General features: G+C 38.9%; 1 protein-coding gene across 1 annotated transcript in view; it reads left to right on the top strand.

Moving 5' to 3' along the window:
• The first annotated feature begins 588 nt into the window (after window positions 1-588).
• Window positions 589-24932, top strand: part of INO80C (INO80 complex subunit C) — a 30084-nt gene continuing 5740 nt past the window's right edge. The window contains exons 1-3 of the mRNA XM_014887979.2: window positions 589-791; window positions 20732-20842; window positions 23720-23831. Of these exons, the coding sequence (XP_014743465.2) occupies window positions 663-791; window positions 20732-20842; window positions 23720-23831 (352 nt within the window). The 5' untranslated portion in view covers window positions 589-662. The remainder of the gene's footprint in view (window positions 792-20731; window positions 20843-23719; window positions 23832-24932) is intronic.

Consider the following 24932-nt stretch of genomic DNA (forward strand, 5'->3'; position numbering starts at 1 on the left):
CCCCTCTGCAGATTTTATCGAGGCAACTGGAAAAAAACCGGACACATCTGAGACTTGCACACCGTTCTCATCGTGTAAGGGCCTTTCACATAAACTTTATCTCACCTTGAGCAGGCTTAACACAGCACCTGCAGGGAGCACACAGAGCTCCAGAGCTGGCACGGCGCGGGGACAGGGCCCCACGTCCCAAACTACAGCCCGTGTGGAGCTGCTCCCACATCTTTTTACTGCGCCCCTCCCTGCAAACTACTGCAAAGGCCCCTGTGGTATGAATGACTCAGAACCAGCGCCTTTTCCAGTCCCGCTCACCCTCTACGGTGCGAAACCCTCACACCTCGACACACTTTGCTACCGCCCACGCACACGGGCTACCCCGGGGCTGAGGCTGCCACCGCAGCCAGGTTTCTAAAAAGGGGCCCACGACACCGCAGAGCAACGAGGAGGCGGCAGAGCTGCTTCCGACGAGTCTCGCCTCAGGGGCGGGCGCCCTGAGCCCTCAGCCCTACACGGGCCGGGCAAGCCCCGCTCACCCTCGGCCTCCCCGACCAGGCCCGGCCGGGGGTGTGGAGCCGCGCCACCGCCACTGCGCACGCGCGGCCGCAGCATTGCTACAACGACCGGGGAGGGGGAGCGCTCCCGGCCCGGGCGCGGAGCGGGGCGGCATGGCGAGCCTGGTCCCCGCCGCCGCCTCGTCCCCTGCCGGCGCCGCGTCCCGCGGCAAGAAACGCCCGGCGAGCCCGGGCACCGGCCCCGCCAAGAAAAAGAAGGCGACGGCGCCTGGCAGCTCGCAGGTAATGGTGAGAGGGGGGCGGCCAGCGCGCATGCGCGGTAGGTCCTGCCTTTCCCCGCCCTTTCCCGCCGTGCTGGGAGCGTGTCCCACAGCCCCCTCCCGCCGGGACCAGCTCAGCTCCCGGTACCCGCGGGTGTCCCGGGACACGCTGCCACCTTCCCCTCCCCCCCTGCCTCCTCCCTTCCGTCCCGCTGGAAGGTGCCGAGCCCGCTGCGGTGTCCCTCGGGCCGGCGGGGCCCTTCAGAGGTCGGGACTGTCGGGCATTCCTTCATCCCGCTGTGGCGTGGAGGTTGTGTCCCCTCCCCTCCATGTGCCCAGCTGGACCGGTGGTGCCGTTCTCCTCCCTTCCCCGGCCGGGTGTGCGGCCGGATGAGGCAAAGCTTATCCGGGATGCCGTGGGAGCTGCGTTTGTGACCACCGAAATAGCGTGTGTGGTGACACAGGTGTGTGGGGTGGCACTTCCTGACGAGCCGCCCGCAGCTCACGGCTCCTGCGCTCGCCTGCAGCAGCAGCTCCGCACTCGAGGCTGTGCCGGGCCCCAGCTCCGTGCGTGCCCCCAGTCACAAACCTCTGACCCTGCGTGATGCTGATTTCAGTGTGAGGCCGCTGAGGTGTCGTGGAGGAGCGACTAGTGCTGGACAGAGCACAATTCAGCAGCTTCTAGATCTGCTGTGTGCAGCGCACATGGCCTTCCCTCAGTTGGACTAAGTGGATAGATAGAAGATTTACATGAGAAATAAAGATGTAACCTCAGAGCCTGAGTTTTGGGGAACGGAGTTAATCAGGGAGGGAGAAGGGCTATTAATGTCAGTTTGCCCTAAACTCCAACCCTCAATTCGCAATGGGTGGTGCAGCCTCATTTTCTGCATTGTGTGACGCCTGCACCCATCCCCAGTTGATATCATCTGCCTCTTGATGATGAGGTGTAGGTCACACCATTACAGAAATAAGCAATCACTCAAACCATCCTGTTCTTCATCTGCCTCTTGATGATGAGGGGGCATCTCATGCTCCAAATTAAGTCATAGAAGATATTCAGAGTCAGTGTGTACATGACATCTGTATAGAATTTAGATGCTGTTATGTCTTGGAAATGGCAGACTCCTTATTTCCCTCTAGGAATTACTCTTCTCAGTAATATTTCACGAGCTATAACAGTAGCATAGCTACAAAGTCTGCCCTATTGCCAGTTAGGTTGCTTGTTTTCACATGAGCCACCAGATCAGGGGAGTGCTTATGCATTTTTCAGCAATCTTCTCTCCGGGCAAATAAAAGCCATTGTGCATGCACGAGAGCACAGACACAAACTCTTCCTCGTTTGAATGATGTTTTCACCCTGTGGCAGTTACATGGTTTCTTTTCTGGTGGGCTTATCCTAGGACAGGGAGTACACACCATAGTGCTTAATGTTGCTAACGAACTGCACCACAACTGTGAAAAATTACTGCCCAACATGATCATGTTTGACAGCTTTTTCAAGGTGTGATAGAGATCATGATCTGGATTTTCTAGTGTGGAGTGGTTTGCTCTGTGCATGTGTGTGTATGCAGATATAAAGCATTATATATTGATATATAACTTAAATGTGTAGAAAATAATTTATACTTAAAAGACTTCCCCACACCTTTCAGCCTCTAAAACTGTTTTCTAAAGTTCACACCAAACTTAAGCTTGTGGACAGCTTTCAGTGTTATGAGACAGTCCATGATTTCTTACTCAAACTGGGTTTCAACAGTGTGTGATAAACAGTTTTTGTAATTCTTCTCACAAGTCATTTCAGTGGAGAAAGAAGTAATTTCTCAACACTACATTCAAGTCATCATACGCATTCATTGACTTCAGCAGTGCTGAAGATCAATCCCACAAGGAAAAGAAAAAAATGGCTCAGAAAATGTGTAACCTCAGGAATGGACAAGAAACAGCTCATTCTAGCAATCTCATTCAGCGTTGCTGGGTAGCTCTGGAGCAAGCAAGTTCAAACAGAAATGAAATGGGGGCTCTGCATGTTTTGAGTTAAAAATGTTGATTATGTCATAGCTCACCAGAACTTATCATGCCATAGCTCAGCATTAAATGGTTTGTATTTTAAGTAAATTGACATTATTTGCTTGGTTAACTAGCAAACTACAGGTAAGAGAATCCCTACTGAGAATTAAAAAATACCTGCAGGGGTCAGCTTAGATCTGGGACCCCCCATTGTATTAAGTAATAACTTCTGCTGAGAACCTTGTGCTGGCCTACGTGAAAATACACTTCACATTGTGTCAGTTGTGAACATGCCCACGTCTCTGATTCCATCTTTGGGAAATTAAACTAAAAGGGATTTCTTTTTAGTTCTACAAATTGCATACTTGGTTTTTCTCTCGTACTCTACGTCACAAGCAGCTGTCACAATGCTCACCTGAAAGACAGGCTGGTCTGGTAAAACTGTAAATTTCAAGAATGTGTTTATTTTTTTAATATAAAAAATCTGCTTAAGCATACAATGTTATCAATTAGTTTGAGTAACTGTGTATATTCTACAAGAAGGCACAATTATCACACAGCATACAGATTTTTATAAACCCCATTCTGATTTTGTTTCTCCAACATGTGAATTGCTACTTTCTCTAAGAAACACCTTAGGAGCATTACCAAAAAACATTCTTCATCTTTTTTTTTGAAGCGTTGTGCTAATAACACCAAGGTTGTGGGTTCAATTCCCATAAGGGCCATTCACTTGAGAGCTGGAATTGATGATCCTTGCCAGTCCCTTCCAACTCAGAACATTCTGTGTGATTTGTGTGAGTTACCGACCCAAAGGTATTGAGTCATATTTGTTTTGCAAGCACATTGCTCATAGGGCTTGTCAGTCATGTCTACAGAAAGAGACACATGCTTTTTGGACATAATGCCTGTATTTGCCAAATGTAATATTAAAAGTGAGTTTACAGGAAACCTTGATTGCAAATTGATTACTTCACTTTCATCAGCATTACACAATTATTCCTCCCATGCTGTTGTGCCACTGCTAAATACCACTGCAGTCTTTGCTGCAGCCATGTTGAGGATTATTATGTATATTAAATGGTAACATTAATGTGTCAAAACCACTGATGTTTAATGATTTACACAGCTCCATTCCCTTAGATATCCCTGCCCAGTGGTTCACAGTAGCTGCTGATTCAGCTCCATCCCTGGTTCTTGTGCAGACTTGTTTCCAGGTCTCGTGTCTCATTAATTGCTATCACTTAACCTGGGATAGAATCTTCGATACTGATCTTAAAATGCCACCAGTTGCTCTACCTTAATGTTCACACCATTATTTTTATAAATTACACTGCAACAGGAAGCTTTTAAAAGAGTATATTCTAGATCAAGATGTAAGTAATGAAGTAAAATGCTTTTCCATGACAGCTAACAATTTTTAAAGGCAGAATTTGCAGTAAGATAGGAGAATGATTTGGCAAAAAAGTTTCTGATTTTATCATATGAAAAATTAAAGAGAGAAAATATGCTAAATTATATGGTAAATCTAAATTTGCTTACATTATTTGTGTGAAATGACTTCGGACTTAAACTGGTGAAGTATTTATATTAATTTTTTCTATAATTATTATTATTGCAGCAGTACTACTGGCATGTTTACTTAATGCTTTCTGTATTTCTCATACTATGTTTAAAAGCAAAAACTATACAACAATGTTAGAAAATAAAATCAAAATGGTTTAGTTACTATCCTTTAAATAAACTCCTCTAGTGCATCACACCAAAATAAATAGAGTGACTGATACAATTAGGACTCCATTGTTGTTTCAGATGTATCTATATTATGATATTTTTATCTCATAAACTGAAGATCATCAGATTTCACAGTTCTGATAGACAGCTGTAAGTTGAACAAGTGGACTTAAATATATACATATTAACATGGTTACTGTATGTACTCAAAAGCTGCACACTAAAGGCAGGGAACTTATCCTAGTACATAAACAGCACAGATTTTGACCCTAAACATCAGGAAATTTAATCAGTTCTCCTGTTATGCTATTTTACCAAGGCTAGCACTCTTAGTAGGAAACTATCAAATCAATTTAAAAATAACTTTTTTTTAAAGAGCCCATTTGTTCTGGCTGTTAGTTTCTGAAAATCGAGGTTAGGGTGACTGAGTTTAACTACAGAATCAGCAAATACCACTACAGCTACTGAGCTGAGCTGCTGCTGTCACCATGTTCTGGGACAACCTCTTAGAGGACCTCTTTCAGTGTGGCACAGTATGACAACTTCTGAGTGAAAATTAAGAATTACCTACTTACCACTTGAGACCTTGTTTACTGCAATCAGTATGATACCAAACTTATTCTAATTATTTCAGTATTACTCCATATTCGACTTTCTGCTGCAAAAAAGCATGATTCTCCTTTGTAGTTGGAAAGTTAATAAACAAGTAGCATTTCTCACTGATCCACCTGCCCTGAAAGACAGAAGGAACCTGACACAGCGTACTACCAGGGAGATACAAGTACATGTATTTGCCAGTTTATTAAAAAGCTGTCATGTCATTATGCTCTAGACTGCACGTTTTGTTTTAAAACCTCTCTCATCCTGTAAGATTGCAACAGTAACAAAAAGTACATGAATTTAACCAGTGAAGCAGTTCCAGTCTGAAGCTACTGTTTGCCTGGAATGATATCTTTAAAAGATACAATGTATTCCCACGAGATGTTTATTCAAACCTAATTAAATTGATTTAAATGACACTTCCATTGGATAAAATATAGATACCATGATATCTTGTAGGTGATTGCTAGTTACTGATAAATACTGCTAAGGTGAGTGAGCTCTTTGAGCTCAGCCACTTGCACAATTATATACCAAACCCTACCCAAGAGTTTTGGCTCTTACAAAACTAGCAACCAGTTCAAAACAAATTGCCGTGTCCTAACAAGAGCTTTAGCAGGTAGGATATCAATTGGCAGAGCTATCCCACACTTATTAACATACTGTGGCATCACAGTGCATGTCGCCAGACCACAGAGCACTGAAATCCCCCAGACCTGCAATTCTCAGAATGAAGCTCTCAGAGGGTCACTGCTTATATCTAATCCTTTCAGACTCTGCACCACAAAGATACTTTTTGCAACAAAGCTGATAGTGAATAGCTGGAATACTCTTCCCAAAATACATCTTATTTTCAGACAGTCCACTGAGGAGAAACAGGATTATCCCAAAGCACTAGTTTGTGTCACTTGCACATTTGAAGTTAAACCTGTTAAAAGAACCAGAATCCCTCCAGTCCCTGATGGGGAAAAATGGTAATTAAAAGACAAAAAGCAGATTTTCTACAGAAATCTGGCAAAATTTATGTGTGTTTTAAGCTTACCTTTAGTTTAAAAAGGGAATTGCTTTTATAGAGCAATCTAGATTAAAATGGAAACTGTCAAAACACAGATAGGAATTAACTTTGCTTGACATTTGTCACATTTTGAAGGCTTCATATGATCTGTAATCACGAAAGTATGTGAATTTCTAAACCAGACTATGCCAATCTCAGAGACTTACCTACCTCCTCCAACCAAATGTGAATAGATTTTAGTTTTAGAGTAAACACAGATGTGTTATGTTGTAAAAAGGCAAAAGCATATGTGTGTTGCCTTTTACTATGGGCATCAGTATGCTGGTGCCATGGGTTTTCAGGTGTCATGGGTTTTTTTACCCTTCTTCACTTGTCCTAGCAGACAATTTTAATCTCTCCTTTAGCTAACAGAAAATGGAGTCTTACAATGATCACACCTAGTTTCAGGATTCATAGTAAACATGCAGGAAATTTAGGAGACTTAATAAAGATGGTTCACCACTTCTATCATAAGGAGATAAGATAGGATAAGTTATTTTTTGAAGGAAAAAGAGCAATCTAAAACACCTCATACATGTACTATAGTATGAAATTTTCTCTGAGAGGCAGTACCCCTAAAAGTGATCTCAGAATCCAGTTAGTCCTATAAAAAATTCAGATTAACAAAAGAAAATTTGCAATAACTTAACTGTCTAGATATTGCAGATTTGAAGAGGTGTTAGACTGTTTTTCACATTTTTCTAAAGTGCAATAATTGTGTTTGGTAGTAAATTCAATTCTTGCTGTAGCAAGGCATTGGTAGTTATATCAATTATATATTATATCCATTTATTCATTCATTTATTCAGTGTGTTCATTTTGGTTTAGAAAGGCTAATATAAACATTCATTTTTAGCCAGGGACGGTTGTGAACACATTTTTCAAACATTCCAGCAAAACAGAGTGGAGAGATTGGCTGTTTATCTAAACCTGCAGAAAGCCATAAAAGCTGTGACACACTGTGTTGTGCAGTATGCCTGGCCCTGACACAAGAATTCATATCCATAAACAGCATGTCTTGCCTCACTGCAAAGCACACCTGCAACTTTAAGGCCTCAATTAGAAAAATGGATCAGTTTCTCATTATTGGAGTCCCAGGCTCCTCCTATCCTCTTGCCTCTTATCCACCTCCACAAGTCTCAGCTGCATGCTCCTGCTGCCTGCATCATGCCAGCTTTGGCCCTCCCCAGACCTGTTCCCACTGATAGAGATCAGCAGTCAGGACTTGCCAAACATTCCCCCTCCTCTGAAGCTGCATTGCCTCCTGCTGCACTGGTTAACTGGTCTGATTCACAGGGAATTAACAGCTCTGGGGTTTAGCACAAGGAAGAGGCATGACCAAGTGGTAAGGAGAGCCATTTTTCCACTACAAGCAACCTACTTCATGAGTTTACATACTCTTAATTCCCTATTTCATTAGTTGACTGTAACAGACTAAATGCAGTGCTTGATCCAGTGTCCCTGCTTGTGGGAAGGCCTGGAAAGTAACAGCTTCAGCTGTCATATTGCTTGTCTGTCAGTCTCAAAGTCCCTCAGCTGATTCTACTGACTGAGATGCCACCAAAATAAATTATCAAGAAATATGTACTAGTCCTAATTATACTTCTCCCTGAAGATTTAGGCAACTCGTTCTACTTGGGATTCAGACTCAGGAATATCTGCCTTTTGAAAGCAGGTATTAAGTCCTTTCTTTCGAAAGTAGGAGCACACTTATGCACTGATACTTGCTTTTTATATCATCTGTCCTTAAAACTGTTTAATCTCCCTCCACTTGAAGTTACCTGTTCCTACCTGAAGGGATTCAAACCCTCTTTTTCCCAAGCACACTCGAACCACTAGGCTAAAAGCAGATCTGTTGTGGAAAGGTTGTGTGGGAGCCAAGGATGGAGGTTTTCTCTCTGTTCCAAAGAGAACAAATCCACTGTTTGGTAATGAACATGGTTATCAGAATTGTCTGCTTATGTATTTTAGGTCTTTATTTCTGTTACATGTTTTGTCTTACAGTAATTTTAATAGAAAATACGCAGTTGTGTGAATAGGGATCAGAAATAATTTCCTTTCTAAACTCTAGACAAAAAGTGAAATAGTCATGCCATCTAATAAGATGTTTATGTTGTAGTAAAAATGCAATACTGTTAATTCAAGAAACAAATTCGACATGGATAGAAGGAAACTCTTTTGTGAATAATACATACTTACACTGTAGGCAGAGGCCATCATTTTAGAAGGGGTGAATACCTGTAGCTGTATGTCTTATAATTGTCCTGTCCTAGGATGTAAGTACTGATTGGCTCAGGACGAAAAACTTGCTGATTAAATGACCCTGCTGTGGAAAAGAAGCATTTTTGGGAATGAAAAGAGAAAATTCCTTTTATAAAGCATTTTAGGACATTGCTGGGATTTACCACATGAAAAGAGACTCTTAGTATCATATTAGCCTTTTAATCATTTATTAAACAGAGAAATATGATTTGTTGTGTATCGTATGTCCTTAATTTTCAGTAAACACACAAAATTCCATGCTTTTGTGTACAACCTATCTAATATATGTATTACATAAAATCTGATATAATTTAAAAAGATAACTCCCTTTGCAAACATCCACAAGCCTAGAGGTGAAACCTTCTACACTGTTTTAAGTAACTTAGGGTTTTGATTTTCTGCCCTTGGACTGTTGACATGCTTGTAGCTTTACTTACCCCAGTGTTCATAAGGATGCAGTGTGCTTATCATGACAGCCTTATTTATTGCTTCCTCAGATTTTTATTCTTCTGAGTTAATGAAAGAACAAGAAGAAAGGCAGGAAAGCCTGAGACACCAATGATAGTTTCTGCATAAATTATACAAGGTTTACAGGTATGGGGAGTGTCACTTAAGCAGTACAGCTGGAAAACTCAGATCAAATTTCAGGCATTTAAGTATTTTTTCGTATTTGAAAGTGAAACAGCAGCTTCCCAAGCTAAATACAGCACTACTGTTTAGAGTTTGGTTAGATATGGATTAAGGAGACTGTATTTGAAGAAAAGGTTATTGGCATCTCAGGGGTATAGAGGATGTTCATCAGGAAAGGGAGAAAGTATTGTGAAAACACTTATCATTTAGGTTAAAGGTGGAGGGAGTTAAAACCTTCTAGGAAACTATATGAAAGTTATGTGCCATAAAAGTCTTTCTGTTGAGTCTCTGGTGTATTGGTATGCAGTCCATCCAGAAGCTTGTCTTAATTTTCCAGATAAACAGGTACATTTAATAAAAGACGACTCCTCTGTCTAAAAACTTTGTTACATTTATGCTGTGAAACCATCAGGACTACAGCAAAATACTGCTGAATTGGAACATGCAGAAGTTCGGGCAGTAATTAATGTGAGTTGTACGACTGCTTATGACCAAAAGAGCTTTTTGTTACTAGAACCAGTATTTTCTATTATAAGATACTGATTTCTAGCCAGGGAGACGGAGAGCTGCACGGAGAGTTGTGCAATCTGTGTGCTTGGAAGTGTTCAGGGCCCGCTGGGGCAAAGCCCCAAGAATCTAGTCCAAGGTCAGATTTGACCCTGCTTTGAGCAGGACGTGAGCTGGTGACTTCCTGAGACCCCTTCCAGCCTCAGTGATTCAGTGTTACTGTGTCAACTTCCAGATGTGTGATTATGTGACTAAGATGGGTGTGTCCTCTCCCTAAACAAACAGTCCTGCACTCCTGTCGTAGGCAGGTTCAAACATGAAAATTACCACAAAAATCAATGACTACATTTAGACAGTATTAAGTCTCCCTATACTGTAACAATGGTTACGTTTTAGTGGAATGCTCTTCCCTTGAAAGGACAGGACAATGTTCTGATAGCAAAATTAACTGTTAAAGTCAACAAACTGGAATAGAAGAAGGCCATTTTTCCTTGATGTATGCACAGTATGGTCAGGCTCCTCAAACCAAAGTAGTAATCTGGAAAGACCTTACTCTTTAAGTTGATTATCTTTATTTACATAGTCTAGAACTAGAAGTGCTAGTTTGAGTCTCACATTAATGACCTTGAATTTTTGTTAAACCTATTTGTTGCAGCCAGAATTGCCTTTTTTTACAGATACAGACTTGCCCTTTTTATCCTTGTCCTCTTTTTTTATCTGTCCAAAAGGTATTTTTTTATTTGCTGAATAATTCATTGTGGGAAATGTCTTAAAATAGAATCCTGTTAAACCCACCTCAAAATGTTACATATTATGTTTCCCTCTCACCTACAACTGTAAATGTGATACCAGAACTTCACTAATTCTAATGTAGTGGCAAATCAAATCTTTTAATAGTTCTGCTCTATTTCAAGCAAAAAAGGCAGTTGGGATAGAAGTTTATTTGAAAACATGGAACTGTCTGGCACTTTTCAGATCTGCCGCAGTTCCTCAACTTCAATATATGGTATCAGGGTGAAGTGCCACAGAACTTCCATAGCTGAGTAAACAACCACCTACTTGTACAAATGTTTCTGCAGAAATATTTCAGAAATTTGCCTTCAAATTATCTCTACCATATAATTCTCTCTTCCCTTTTCCTCCTGAGCTGCCTCAAAATAGCCTTCAAGAGATACTTATATTACCTTATTTTCATCTAAATTAGAATTTGCCATATGTTTATTTTCGTTCAGTTGTCAGGATTTTTTTTCCCCATTAACCAGTTAAATGTAGTTATCCATAGGATAATGTACCTACAGTTTCTCCGAGTGTGGGAGACTGGTGTGCTGTTCAAGGCTGGAATGGTTGGTAGTGAGTTTACTAGATAAAGGAAAATGAATGCAGTATTCGGGACATGTGCAGCTAGATTTTTTTTGTCCCATAATATGAGACAAACAATAAAGATGACAGATTTACTTGAAGAATTTTAAAATACAAAGTATAGTTTCTTCTCTTGTATTCTTTATAAGACCTTTGGAGCACCTGATAAAATTACTGCTCTCTGATACATTATGCCTTTGATAACTTTTGGAAGGTTTGTAGAAAGAATGTTTTTATTCTCAGTTCCTGTAGCATTGCAATGTTTCATAGATCAGTGTACCTAACCTTTGTCTTTTTGACATGCTCTTTCAGTATGGCAGTCTTAAGTACCTGTGCACAAATGGAAAAACCTTCTTCTAAGAAACTTTAGACTGCAATGCACCATGGTAGAAGTAGTGTGGTTAGCAGAAATGAAATAAATCGATAATTTTTATATACTTAAAGTGACAAGAAAGACAGAATCAAGTGCTAAAATGTGCAAAAAATAGGGAAAATGCAAAAGTAAAGTTTTGTTTTCTGTATTGGTTTACCTGGTAGTCCATAACATTTTGAAGGCAAAATTTAACTCTTGTAATTCAGGTGTGCTTTTTCCTAAGCAAAATAGATCGAGTAGGAGCTCTGAAAGATGCACCCTGTTTTCAGTTGAAACTATTTAATTGCCTTTCCTCAAAGAAATGTTTTGTTTTTCTTTGTTACTCAAGTGTTATTTCTCATCCAAATGGATAATGTTCTACAGAATAAGTTACAATCAGGAAACTGAGGGGGTCTTTTTGTTTTTTTTTTTTTTTCCAAATGAAATTACTCTCCCATCAATCATAGGAACCAACAACTTTCTGCTTTCCTTGTCCTTGATTCAGTCATGTGCAGATGAATGGACTTGGATCCTTCTCCTACCTTGGCTGAAGGCTGTTACTCGGCACAGGGAGTCTGGTATGCTCCCTGAGCAGCATTACAATGTTAGTGGCACATGAGCATATTGTAATCCTCCACTCTTTTCTCCAGAAGTACTTTGACCTTGACTGTTCTGTATCAAATGATGTATTTTAAACTTTAAGATGCAGTTTAGCCAAAGTCCTTGACTGATTTTTTCTGATAGAGAAAGGAACATACTGGCAGTTTTTTTATAAAAATTCAATTGTGATTTACTGTACTCTTTTTTTGCTAGTATGCTTCCATCCATTTTCAGTCTTAAAGTTCATCAATTTAGGAGACTTTTTTATTTAGAGGGATCAAAATATTCTGTTTGCTAAGCTCACTTTTACCCTTGATGAAAGTATGACCCAACACATGCTTTTGGTTTCTAGGTATACTGAAACTTTTAGCTCTTGGGCCACTTCAGCAATGCCATTAAGCTTATGTGTATGAATTTGTTCAAATTACAATTTCCTAATAAGGAAAACTGGCAAACTATAAACAAGGAGTAATCCCAATCCACCAAGTGAAATCTAAAAGTGAAAGATCCCTTGCAATTATTTAAGCCGAAGGGAGCTTTGTGGCAAATGCCAATTAAACCAAGCTTTTCTGGGATAGCATGAAGCTATTCACAGTTGTGTCCCAATTACATTTTATTTGAGGCTTTTCCCCACAGGAAATAGTATTTCTTTTTCCTTTAAATATCTGTAAGATATAAAACTTTGCCTATCACAGTACTTAAAGGTCTTTAAATGGGAAAACATATTTGGTGGTTGAAATCTCTTGTGAATAAATCCAAGCTTTTTACTGAAGCTTGTTCATCTTTTTCTGTGTTTGACTGTTTAATAATTTTGAAGAGAAGAAAGTGAACTTGAGTTTTTTCTTGTTTTGTTTTTATTTTCTTTTTAAGTGAACAGTACCATTATGAAAGGAGATCTTGTGTCATGAAATTGCTATGTCTTTTTCCCCCAGGTTTTTAAGAAATGCTTGAGGAGGTAGGGAATGTAATTAAAATCTTATTCTCCCTTTGGTTGCATTTTTAATTTTGAATTCTAACCCTCACACATCATAATAGAGCTTTGCATTAGGGTGTTTTATACCTCTATCAAAGTGACTAAAGTAATTAGTATTTTATACATTTTGGTAAGTATTTTGTCACTGGACCCACCAGTGCAGGTGAATGATAATGGTTTGAAGCTCAGGCACTGACAGGACCCTAAATGAGAATGTCGCCTTTTAATCAAGAGCACTTGGAGTCTATGGTATTGAAATGCCCTACAGAGAGCATAGAAAAGCCATCCATCACTGTGTGACAGTCCAATCTTTTAGTGCATGAGTAAAATTTTATTCAGCCTTTCTGAGGCAGTTGGAATGTGAGATGTTTAACTCGACTCTGAGCAGCAGAAGTTCAAAAGCATGTCGAGATTGCTATCTGGGCACTTATGTGTCTTTATGTATTATCTTTATTTATTTAAATTGCAATTGAAGCGTTTTCCATGTCCTGTTTCAAACACCTTCTGCCATACTCTTATATACCCAGCAGCAGAAATTGTATCTAAATTTTAGTCATATGTTTGGAGTTAATTTGCACAGTTGATTAACTCTTGATGCTCAGTGGAAATACTCAGCAAATCAGAAGAAAAGGCAGGTTTTGTAAGTCTTGTACCAGTAAGTAGTTTGACACGTGACTCAAATCCTCTGGGAAATGGTTAGAAGAAGTGCATTTAGTGATACATGTACTTGGAATTGTAAACTTATTATAATGGTCCAACAATCTAATTTCAAGCTTTGTGTTGTTATGTTTGTTTTTAACAACCCTCTTTCAGCTTTCTTTATAAGTGAAAACAGCAGTAGCATCTGAGGACAACGTGGTAATTTAAGCAAAAATATTTTTGTTGTCAGGCCTTTGGAATATTTACTTGTGATGTCAGTGGAAGCAGAAATCTATACCAGGACCATTGTCTTTTAAGATGAGTTGACAGTGATGAAACCCACTGACTTTAATGGATGTACTCCCAATTTAAACTGTATACATAAATTACTTGCCAATCCTAGTAGCTGCTTGAAATCGAGGCCAATGATCTGCACTGTACTTAATAGCTGGATACTACTCAGGATTTTGGGTTTTTTAAGTAAATTCAATTTTACAGTGCCCCGTGGAACAAAATTTGCTGTGAATATGCAAGATTAGGGGTTTTTTTTCTCCTTCTTGACATTTGAACATTTTCAAGCTGAACTATTTTTTGTCTTATGCCAAAATAAGGTAGGACCTTCTGTGAAGGGAGGACGTTCCTAAAATACTACCATGTACCTGAATGCTGAGAGAGAAAAGGCTGGGGAAATTGTACTGGGCTTCATTTTAGTGAGTGGAAAGGAAGAGAGAAAAAGTTTTTCCTGCTGAATCCAAGAACTAGTAAAATGCAGCCAAATGAGAAAGATATGTTTATGCATCTTACTGAAAAAGTCTTTTCAGCAAACCCTTCTGTCACAGACATGGATAGAGTTAACATTGTTCTAGACAGTGCTGTTTCTTTGTCCTGCATTGAGTCTTCAGTAAGTTTGCTTTCACAAATGTACCATGGTTATAATGTTGGCAATGAGAAACTTTTTAACCATCATTTTAACTTGAGCTTAAACACATCTAATTCTGACACCTTTCTCAGTGAATTAATCCCAGCAATGTAAAGAGCTGCATTTTTGTCTGCCAGAGGGTATGTGTTCAAGTTTTAATGGCCCCTGTCATGTCATCACGCAAAGTTAAATGATTTAAATATTCAGAATGTCCAAGAGCCAGTCCAGCCTTGTTATAGTGAGAGCTAATATATTAATCAAACAGCTTAATATATGTTCCAGTATGAGCAGTATTCGCTGGCACTCTGTTAAATAGCTGACATTCAGGATCTACTCCCAATTTTAAAAAGTCTGCTCATATCATTGCTGCTGTCATTTAGTGACATTCGTGCTCTGTTTCCACACGGCATTCTCACTCACTGTAATTGTCTACTAGTAAAAATACAGGTATTATCCATTGATTTTATAAATCACCATTTTCTTCCCTGGCTGCATGCCACAGCTGTCAGGATATCACAGAACTTACACATAACTAAAAGCCAAGTAAGTTGCTACAAGTTGGATATTGTGCTTTAGAAGTTACCTACTACAAGAAAAATAAGATGTGCACCATTATTGAAGCTGAGTTAAAGTAACATTGTAGTAATATTGTGATTATGAAAATCAGCTGCCAGAGTAATTTAAAAGTAATTTAAACTATTTTTTGAATTTCACATAGAAAGGTTGAAGAAAGTGGGTTCCTCAGTAAATTGGTTACTTGGGGCCAGACCCTTCTAATTACTTCTTTTCAATAGTGATGTGCAACACCCTCATCATCACTATAAGACAAAACCAGCATTTCAGAAATACTGAATACAGAAACAAAACCAAACCAAAGCCCAACATGTGCAATCACCTTCGTTTACAATTCCTGTACTCAATATATTGTCAAAACTAATAAATGAATGATTTGCAGAAAACAGAGAATCAATATTTCCAGTATTGTTTTTTCATTCTTAAATTAGAAACTGCCCTTCCAGTTCTCATAGAATTTATTTATGCATTTAAGTTTTGATTTACCAACACACTATTCAGTTACTTTCTGGTTTTATATTTTGTTTTAGCATGTAAAACTGTTAACACCTAGTGAAACCAGCCACTGATGGTCATAGTATACTTTCAGTGATGTGCAAATCCATTTTTTTTCTAAGCCATGAGGTGCATGGTATGCAGTGACAGGATGCCAGAAATGCACGTATTTACATCTTTGACTTTATGTTTCATATTTTCATGGGTTCTTTTATATATACTAAAATCCTATTAATCCAAAATAATTTAAAAAATGTTATAGAATATAATCTGAAAGTAAATAGGTAAGAAATTTTACTTCAGTATGTATCAGCTATTCTGATATATACTGATGTTGCACAGTTTTAAGCCTTGCTGGGGGAATTAAAAAAAAAAAAAAGTGAAACAAGCACTTTCATTATAAGCTAATTTCACCTGGTATTTAGTGCAATTGCAGACACTCATCCCAAACCCCACAATACTGATTCCACCTAAAATAGCCAAAACAAAGAAATCAGCTTCCATGGTCTACAAGTTTTGTTTGTTCTCTCTAAATAAAACCAGACAGATGACGCAGTCTTTGGAAATCATGTGAAAACAGCTGCGGTAGGGAATATGGAACAAAATATATACAAAAAATTAATAGATCTACCAAAACCTAATACTGAAAATAGTATGTGAATAGGAAGCCTCCCAGTCTGTTTTCTCCCAGTACAGACAGTGTATACAGCAGGGTCCAAACTACGCTCATTCCTGGGGTTTGGCTTTACTCAAAAGAAACCAGTGTGAAGGTAGTAAAACTTAGGTCAGGTCTCTTCCCCAGACTTGGCTGCTCCTAAAACAAACTTATTAGGACTCCCAAGTGTTTGCTGCAGGTTTTCAGTCTCTCTCAAATTTTTGCTACCAAGTCCTTTGCCATCTTCCTCCCTTGTGCAACTGTCAGCCAGTCCTAGGACATAACAGGGAGGGCAGTGTCCCACCCAGCAAGGATGCTCTGAATACTCGATAGATGGTCTTGTGAAAAGAGCTGCAAAATAGATGCTCATCCCAACACTATTTCTCTTGTCTATCCCAGGAGGGGTAGAGGTTGCCAACTTGCCATACTGTGGTTGTAGTTAAAATTCAGCTGAAGCACATAAACACAATTTTACAGAGGAAATAAAATTGCACAAGTGCTCCTGTAAGAAGTATTTGACCTGCTGCCTATGACTTTTAATATATGCCATTCCAGTCAAGGTTGCTCAGTGCTTTGGGGATACTGGGAGGAGGAGGAGAACAGAGAGGAGTGACATGAGAAGGAGTGGCAACATGGACTTCAGTGGGGATTAACAGCCACAGAAAGAGGTGCTGGGAGAGGATGAGTTTCTCATAGTTACTGATGGCTTAGCTGCAGTGTTTACTGCAGTGTTTTTATCCTTATTTGAGGTAAAACTAGCATAAGCATGTTCAGCTGTACTGACGTCACATCTTCATTTTTCCCATGGAGGTGTACCCTGTAAACGTAAAACCACTCCAAAGTCTTTGTTGCTATAATCGTCAACAGAATATGGAGAAAAACATACTGCTTAGTGACTAATGTAGCACAAATTCCCTGTGGCCCTAGTTACATAAACTACCATTTAAAATACACAATTTAGTTATAAAGTGCATGTAAAAAACTGCTCTCTCCTTAAAGTGTATGTTGAATTCCCCATAAAGATTGTTTACAAGATCAGTTAAAAAGAAACTTTAAAGAAGCTTTTGAGCATTTCAGCCCATGAAATGCTCAAAAAGGTTGCACCTTCTTTTTAGCCTCACAGCAAAGCATTTGGGATTATCCCAGGAGTGTGGGGGTGAGGGAGTTCGCTAAGAGAGCAGCTCGGTAGGGAAAATGTGCTGGGGATGGGCTGTGGATTGGGCAGGAAGGGGAAGCTGCCCCACACGTGACTGGGGGTTACAGCACACATTGAGCAGAGCATGTTCCCTGGTGACAGACACTTCCTCACTGTGCTCACGACACCACCGTCACTTCACAGGACTTCAAAGGGCATTTGAATTCTTCCTGTTTGTTTGTCCCAACACATGACAGTGAAGAATGAACTGTCTTCCAATCTAAACGACCAAGAAAACAAGCACATTTGAGAGAGATTTGTTCAACCGATGTTAAAAGTTAAAGATTACCTTTACTGTGAAGTAATTGTTCACTGAGGAATCTCTTTTCAGGCTGTAAATAATGGTTTGTATTATCACTCTATTATTCACTTTCAGAAAATGTGCTCTACAGAACAAAGGTAGATCCATATCCCCCACCTTTAAGAAACTTTCAGAAAATGAACCTGAAAAATTACATGATGTTTCCTATGCTTTAAACCCTGACGTTTAAAATTTAGGCCAGAGAGATTTGTAGATTCTGGAGGCACTTGCAATTTGCAGCTATAAAGCTGCAGAGGATATCAGCCGAGACTTCTGCAGGCTGCACGGGAAGAGCTTTTCAGAGTTCTGTACTGCAGAGTTCATGCCTCTGTGCAATAGTACATTATTCGGGAAGCAGTGCTTCTGCTCAACTCTTTAATGTTTTTCCAGAAAGGAAAGCACGTTAGCTAAGTGTCTCTCTGCCATGGTCCCATTGCTAAAAATCAGAGTTTTCATACAAGCAGTGCTGAGTGAGGGAACTGTCATGCCTCTACAGTACATCTTTATCTCAGTTCCCAGCGTTTAACTGGAATCATAATACTCAGTCTTATTTGCTTCCCAGTCTGTCACAGGGCTCTGAAATCGTGGAATCAGCTGCATGCCTCAGTGGTATGAAAACTGCTTTACAGCCCTGCACCCTTTGCCTTGGACAGGAAACCAGTGCTCTCAAATTGTCCATGACAGATCCAGAGGCTACTGCTGGCATTATGTCTCACTGGCACTGGAGGATGACTTGGGTGATCCCATGAACTTGATGCCTTGATGGGCAGCAAACCCAAAAAGCAGCAGTTGCTGCTCTAGATCCTGCTGCCTCTACCACCTTGCAAGGGATACCAGCACCAACAAAATCAACAACAACATCTGTCCTGTAATGAGAACTAGCCCAACTCTTAGCAGCTCTAGTACCTGAAATCCCTTAGGAGTTGGTATGGAAAAAAATTACGTGTAGTATTTACATTCAGGAATTGTCCTGCTAGGAACAATTCCTTACTTACCTTCATACTGCACCAACAAGATTAGCACTGAATCCACACAGAAAAAAACACTGAAGACAGTGATGGTAGTCTGTAAATATATCCAGCTGCAGAAATTACCTACTATATGTATAAGGAAGTTTCTTCCCCTTTACTATTTAAGTATTTTTATTTGCTGAGTCTCAAAGTACTCGTTACTGTTTTGAGATATTGTTGAAATACTATTCAAAGCCTGTTTCATAGAAACCAGAATACTTAGGAGAAGATCACTGAAGGGGCAAAAGTGATAAAGTAATTATCTGTAGAACTGGATTTAAAACCAACCAGATGGTACCAAAGAAAAGGCAAGAATGCTTTGAAGAATAAATCTGAGTGCGGATTCTTCCACTTAAGAGAATTTACACTGATAATGAGCAGTATCAGAGATAATGAATTCATGAAAAATAATCTTGTATCTCAAGCCTTGTCTTTCTCAAAGCTGACTAATGTTTGCTGCTGAAATCTGAAGTGCTAGAAGCATGCATGTACAAGAATATACTTTGAAACCTAGGAACTCAGTGTATAAAGCCACTTTACTCAGGATTGATGAAGATATTTTCTCTGCTCACTGCCACATAATGTACATGTTTCTAAACATCCATCTGCATTTGTTCTGTTTCTCTGACAGTCACTGCCTTTTAATGTTTTCTGTCCTCAATGGAAGAATCAATTTAAGATACGGGCTTTAGTGTTGCTTCTGCTGATGTTATTATTGCTTTATCCCCTGTAATATGAACTTACAGAGGACTGTGTTGTTTTGAAAACAGATTATTTCTATTCATATATTTATTTTAGTAAGGCACTAGAAACATTGGTTTTTTTCCTCTATACTTCCAATATTTAAGACTTCTCTTTGCTGTGTTGAAAACAGAGACTGCAGAATGACTGAAGTATTTCCCCTAAGAAGAGTTCAATTTGCCTAGTCCCTAATCCTGTAATTACTTTTGCGTGTATTAGGAGTAAAAACACTTCCCTTGAAGTCACATGGAAAAGGATATGCTGAATCATGGCCTTTGTTATATAGTCCAGTTTGTAGAGGTACTCCAATAAGCCACAAATAATAACAGTCCTTTTTTTCATACTTAAATGAGAATTGTAGCAACACAAAAGGTTTTTACAGGAAAACACTTCTTTTCTTCCCTAAGTACTATCTCTCTAAACATAACATAAAAGAACATTTTAACCATCCACTCAGTAAATACTGACTTAGCTTTTAGCTAAGCTTTTACTCCAAGTAAAAAAAAAAAATAAAAAATCAAGGTATGAATTCCTATTGACTAAAATACCAAACTCAGTGGCAAAATTTGCACTGACTTTGGGATAGATGAGGATTTCAAACAAACATTTATATGTGTAGTATGGGCTAGTTCTGGTAATGTGGAGACATAGATCACTAACAGATTTTTTAAAAAAACACAAGCTCAGCTGTGCAGAATTATCAGAAAATTGTTTAGATTGACACACAACTTTTTTAGCTTTCCAGTCACACACATCTTTTCTGACTGCTCTTCCTGTTAAATAAATAAACAAACCATAAAGAAAACCTAGAAAATACTAACTAGTACCCATGTAGATTTTGTGAAGCTTGCATATAAAAATAATTTTTAATAAAATACTTTTTTCAGTCCTCACTCAAGCACAGCTGGCACCAAGGATGATGAATAAAATGATTAATCAAATTTTCTTTAGAAAGTTGATGAAAAGCCTTTTTATAAATTTTATATATTCCTGTTTATACTTTCTACAGAACATTCTAAAACAGATCCAGTGTACATTTCTGCTGGTTTTGGTTGCATATGCTGTCTTGCACTTTATAAAGTGAGATGAGGTGGCTTTCATTAATACTGCAGTAAACCTTATGTGGTTTTTACTTAGAAGGCCATTTTATTCCCCTCCTCCCTTTTGTATGTCAGTTGTAAATTGATTGAGAAATACTCTGTTTCCTGCTTTCCCACTCTTGGCACACAACATCTTTAAAGATTGAAAAGATATAGGAAAGCTAAAAAGGCAACAGGTAGGTAATATAGCAGATGGCTCCATCTCCAGTTAAACCTGCTCAGGGTAACAAGCAGTAAGACTGTATTTTTTCTGCAGAGTGCAGGTGGAGAGGCTGTGAGCGAAAATAAATTTCTGAACACAGACTCCAACTCAGGATCAGTGGAAACTACTGCCAAGCCGTTACCATTTAAAGACCCAAACTTCATCGTAAGTATATTATTTTAACAATTCGAAATTTCAAACCTTTCCCATAAAAGACTAACTAGGGTTCTATTTAACCATGTTCCTAGTGTAAATATTAAGAAAATAAGCATAATAGCCAAATTAAAGGCTGTCAGTTTTTAAGAAATTCACCTCAGTCCATGTCACGCTAGTGCCTAAAGTGCACACTGTATTATAGCATGAAAATGGCACTGGTCCAGAGGCAGAACTGTTATATTAAATTCTGGAACAGAGTGAGGAAACCTGTTAGGTGCACGTAAGTGTGGAAGTTTTATGATATGGTATCTCACAAACTACCACAGCTAGAGAGGAAAAATTAATACATGTTCCCATTCCTAGTCAAGGCAGGCTGCAAAGTAGTTGAGCTAGATATTAGCCAGAGTCATTAGCAAATGGCATTTTGCTCCTCTTCTGGTCCCTGAAACTCTTAACAGATTTGTGGTGTCTTCTTGCAATCATTGCTAGATTTAGAAGCAAAATGCTCTGTGCTCCCTAGAAGTTTGGCCTGCCAGCATTCAGAGTCATGTAAACACTGACAGCTGATGAAATGCAGACTCCTAACACTCTGAGGGTTAAACTAGGAGAGGAGGTGAAGAAAATTAAGTTAGTAATGCTGGGTTTGTTTTTGATATCTTTTTATCTTGCTGTGCCAAGGCCAACTCATTGGCACACTGTACAAATGCTTTCTAGACAAGCAAACCTCTCAGACTGTTGGTCCTAAGCCAGTATTTAAAAAGAAGGATTTTTATCCCAGATTTCATTCTGTATGAACAAGATACAATATCCCACAGCACATAACGAGTAATCGGGCAACACACAGCTCACTAAGCACAGGTTTGGCAGGGGGTATGAAATTAATCTCTGACATGTGAGTTGCTCTACATCTGCTTTGCAGACAACTTCAGTCATGAGAGGGGCATTCAAACAACCGTATACTTTGCTCACTAATCCTCCAGCAAGCCCAGCATCTTTGAGAAATGGGGCTTATTGCAAAAGCTCCTTTTGTAGCCAGAGGCATCCTATGTAGTTTCCACATAGGATTTAAATATCCGTGAGGCCGTGCGCTGATCCTTAGTTCTTAGACGGATGTCACTATTTCCAAAGAGGCAATACTAATTTCTGCATGCTTGAAATAATAATGAATGTGCAGGATCTTTGGCAACCACTGCAGAAATAATAGGCAGTTATAATAAAAACCATGAAATTGTCCCCTCCAATAGTGTAACTAATTTGAGAAGAAATGCATTGAGAGTTAATCAGCATTTCATTGGTATGACCTGGTAGTAACTAACAATTTGGATGGATTTTTCATCTTTCCTAATTTGCCTTAAAAGGAAGAAAATAAATCAAATAGTGTCTATCCTTTATATGTGTGCCCAAGTTTGAACCATTAGCTCACTGCAGAGGGTAGACTTAAGAGAAGGAGGAAGAACTGACCTTTTCCTAAACTTTCTAATTGGAATTTACATCCTTTGGCAATGGCAAAGGGGAAAAAGACTTTCTGACACTTTTGTAAAGCAATAGCTACTGTAGAGCAGTAGCTCCACTTCTCCTAGCTCCAGCTTTCTCTGAACTTTGCATGGTGCATTTGTGCTTGGCAGTTGTTGCCTTTTCATTGTAGGTGTGTGAGGTGATGCTTAGCTCTATTTTTAGGAGGCATAAGTACATATAAAAACAGAGGTTGGCTTTGAGAATACTGAACAAAAAATCATTACAATGATTTGGGGGAAAATTAATGCAATGACTTAGTAGTGTGGAAGTACATGTAGTTTCATCTTATTCTGTAGCAGTTTCTCTTATACAATGATCTTTAGATGACTAAGATGTTACCCTAAGAGCAAATACTTGCTTCTGTGTTTTAAATCAGATATCCATCACGAAAACCCAGTATATCATCATCTCATGAGCATCTTTTCTGAATATATCTTATGTCTGCAAAAAAAAGCTTTCTCATTGAATCCTTCCTCCTGTCCTCATCAATTTAACTGGTTAATTTACAAGCATTCAAAGCAGAAGTGTGTTTACAGAACTTCGCTGAGTTTCAATAAGACTCATGGGGCAAGTTCTAATTATTAACAGAAATACCAACTTCTCAATTGTAAGAACATTTTCTGAAGTTAAGCTGTAAATCTGTGTCCTTTGATCATTTAGAAGTAGTACAGTATGTTGTGCAGCTTCTGTCTCTGGAGGGACATAAATAAATTACTCTGTAGCAATCACATTTGATAACTGCAAGTGCCATTATAGTACCTGTAGCCTTCCATTAGTGTTCCTTTCAAAATGCAAAACTGTCTTGGCAGCGAACATTCTATTTATTGTTATTTTTCTATTATTCTGTCTCCTAGCCTTTGAAAGAAAAATAAAATTTCCAGAAAGTTTCTTATAGTATTCATTACATTTTTCAAGATCAGTTGTGTTTTCTGCAGTTACAGATACTTTGTAAAAGAGCTGTAATTGTAATATGCCATAAAAAAGAGAGGGAAAATTTAGCTGTATAATCACAATTTTAGAAGCAACTTCATAGTAATAAGTTCTAATACGACAGGAAGCACATACAGAATCCTGTAATCTCAGGCTAAGCCTAACCACATTGATTTTCTATTTCCATGTAAAAAGCAAATTTTAATTTCCTTCAGTTAATCGGAAACATAGAAGCTTTGACACAGTTCAAAAAGCTTTGTTTTTGCTTGCAGCCAAGATTAAAGTGTACAGTATAGTAGCCTGCTGATGAAATAAGTGAGAATAACAAATGGTTCATGACAAGATGAGACATATCAGAAAGACTATCAACTAGAAGTGTCATGCTCTGAAATAGTATTCTTTCTTTATTTTTTTCTCTAAACACCATATTTTTTATTCTAGCACTCTGGCATTGGTGGAGCAGCAGCTGGCAAGAAGAACAGAACGTGGAAGAACCTAAAACAAATTCTTGCTTCTGAAAGGGCATTGCCATGGCAACTAAATGATCCTAGCTGTAAGCTGCTTAGATGCTTTGCATGTATTTATAAATAATAGAATCCACACAAATAACTTTCTTTAAAACTAACCTAAATTATTTCATCAGTGCATGCAGTATCCTGCTTGAACGGGGTCCAGTAGTACATTTAAGATTACTCCAATCACACTTGTCAGCCCTAAGTGGAAAGTAGGGGGAAGCAAACAATTTGGAGCATCACAGCAAAGTTCAAATACATTTGGGGGGAGAGTTTAATAAGGAAAAAGTATTTATCCAAACCAAGTCAGAAACCCTTATTTCCATGAGGTTTTTGTCAGCTTCTCACTGGTTAGGCGCCTCCTCCTCTGTTTACAGTGCAGAGGTCTTTTATTGGGTGGCTGCTGCTTGATTTGCTGTATTTGAGCACTTTCAAATAGTTTCTGCTAAGCCACATACCTGCAGTAGCTTAGACCTCAGCCCAAGCTTTCTATCCAGCTCCTTATCCTAGATTCTTGAGAGATTTAAATCCTATATCCTCTCTTTAGAGCAGCACAGCTGAAACTACACTATAAGCAGGGCTGATTAGCAATCCTAGCTGGTTACATCCATAGGAGCAGAGTTACAGCAGTGGTCTTAATCTAGATAGTCTTCAAGTCTACTTGTAAAGTAGGATACTATTGAATGTAGCTGCCAGCAGAAAGCAATCCTCAGATTTTATTTAAGCAAGCGGAGGCATTTCAAAACTGAGCATATGCATATACTTTTTGTCAGACTTAGTGCTTTATCCAAAAATAGCTTGCCATTTTTTTAAGTGCTTTAGATGCAACTGTTACAGAAAAATGCAGACTACTGTGTGTTCCTGGCCATTGTAACTGACAATCTGCTGATGTTGCTATTTCTACTATGCTCTGTTTGCAACCAGAAATTCACAGGATTTTTTGTAGGAGGGAGGGAAAAGAAATTCAGTTTCATATTTAAAATCAGCTGTCTGTGGCATTAGAGTCTTTTGAATTATGAGATGATGAGTTAGAAATTTGATATGGGTGGAGTGTTTGCATTGAACATCTGAATGAGTTGGAAGGGAGATCAGGAAAGAGGAAAGAAATTAGTCAGGTACAAGATATTTTTGTAAACATACAA

Source organism: Sturnus vulgaris, chromosome 1 (assembly GCF_052056855.1).
Source record: "Sturnus vulgaris isolate bStuVul1 chromosome 1, bStuVul1.hap1, whole genome shotgun sequence".
Taxonomy (NCBI): domain Eukaryota; kingdom Metazoa; phylum Chordata; class Aves; order Passeriformes; family Sturnidae; genus Sturnus; species Sturnus vulgaris.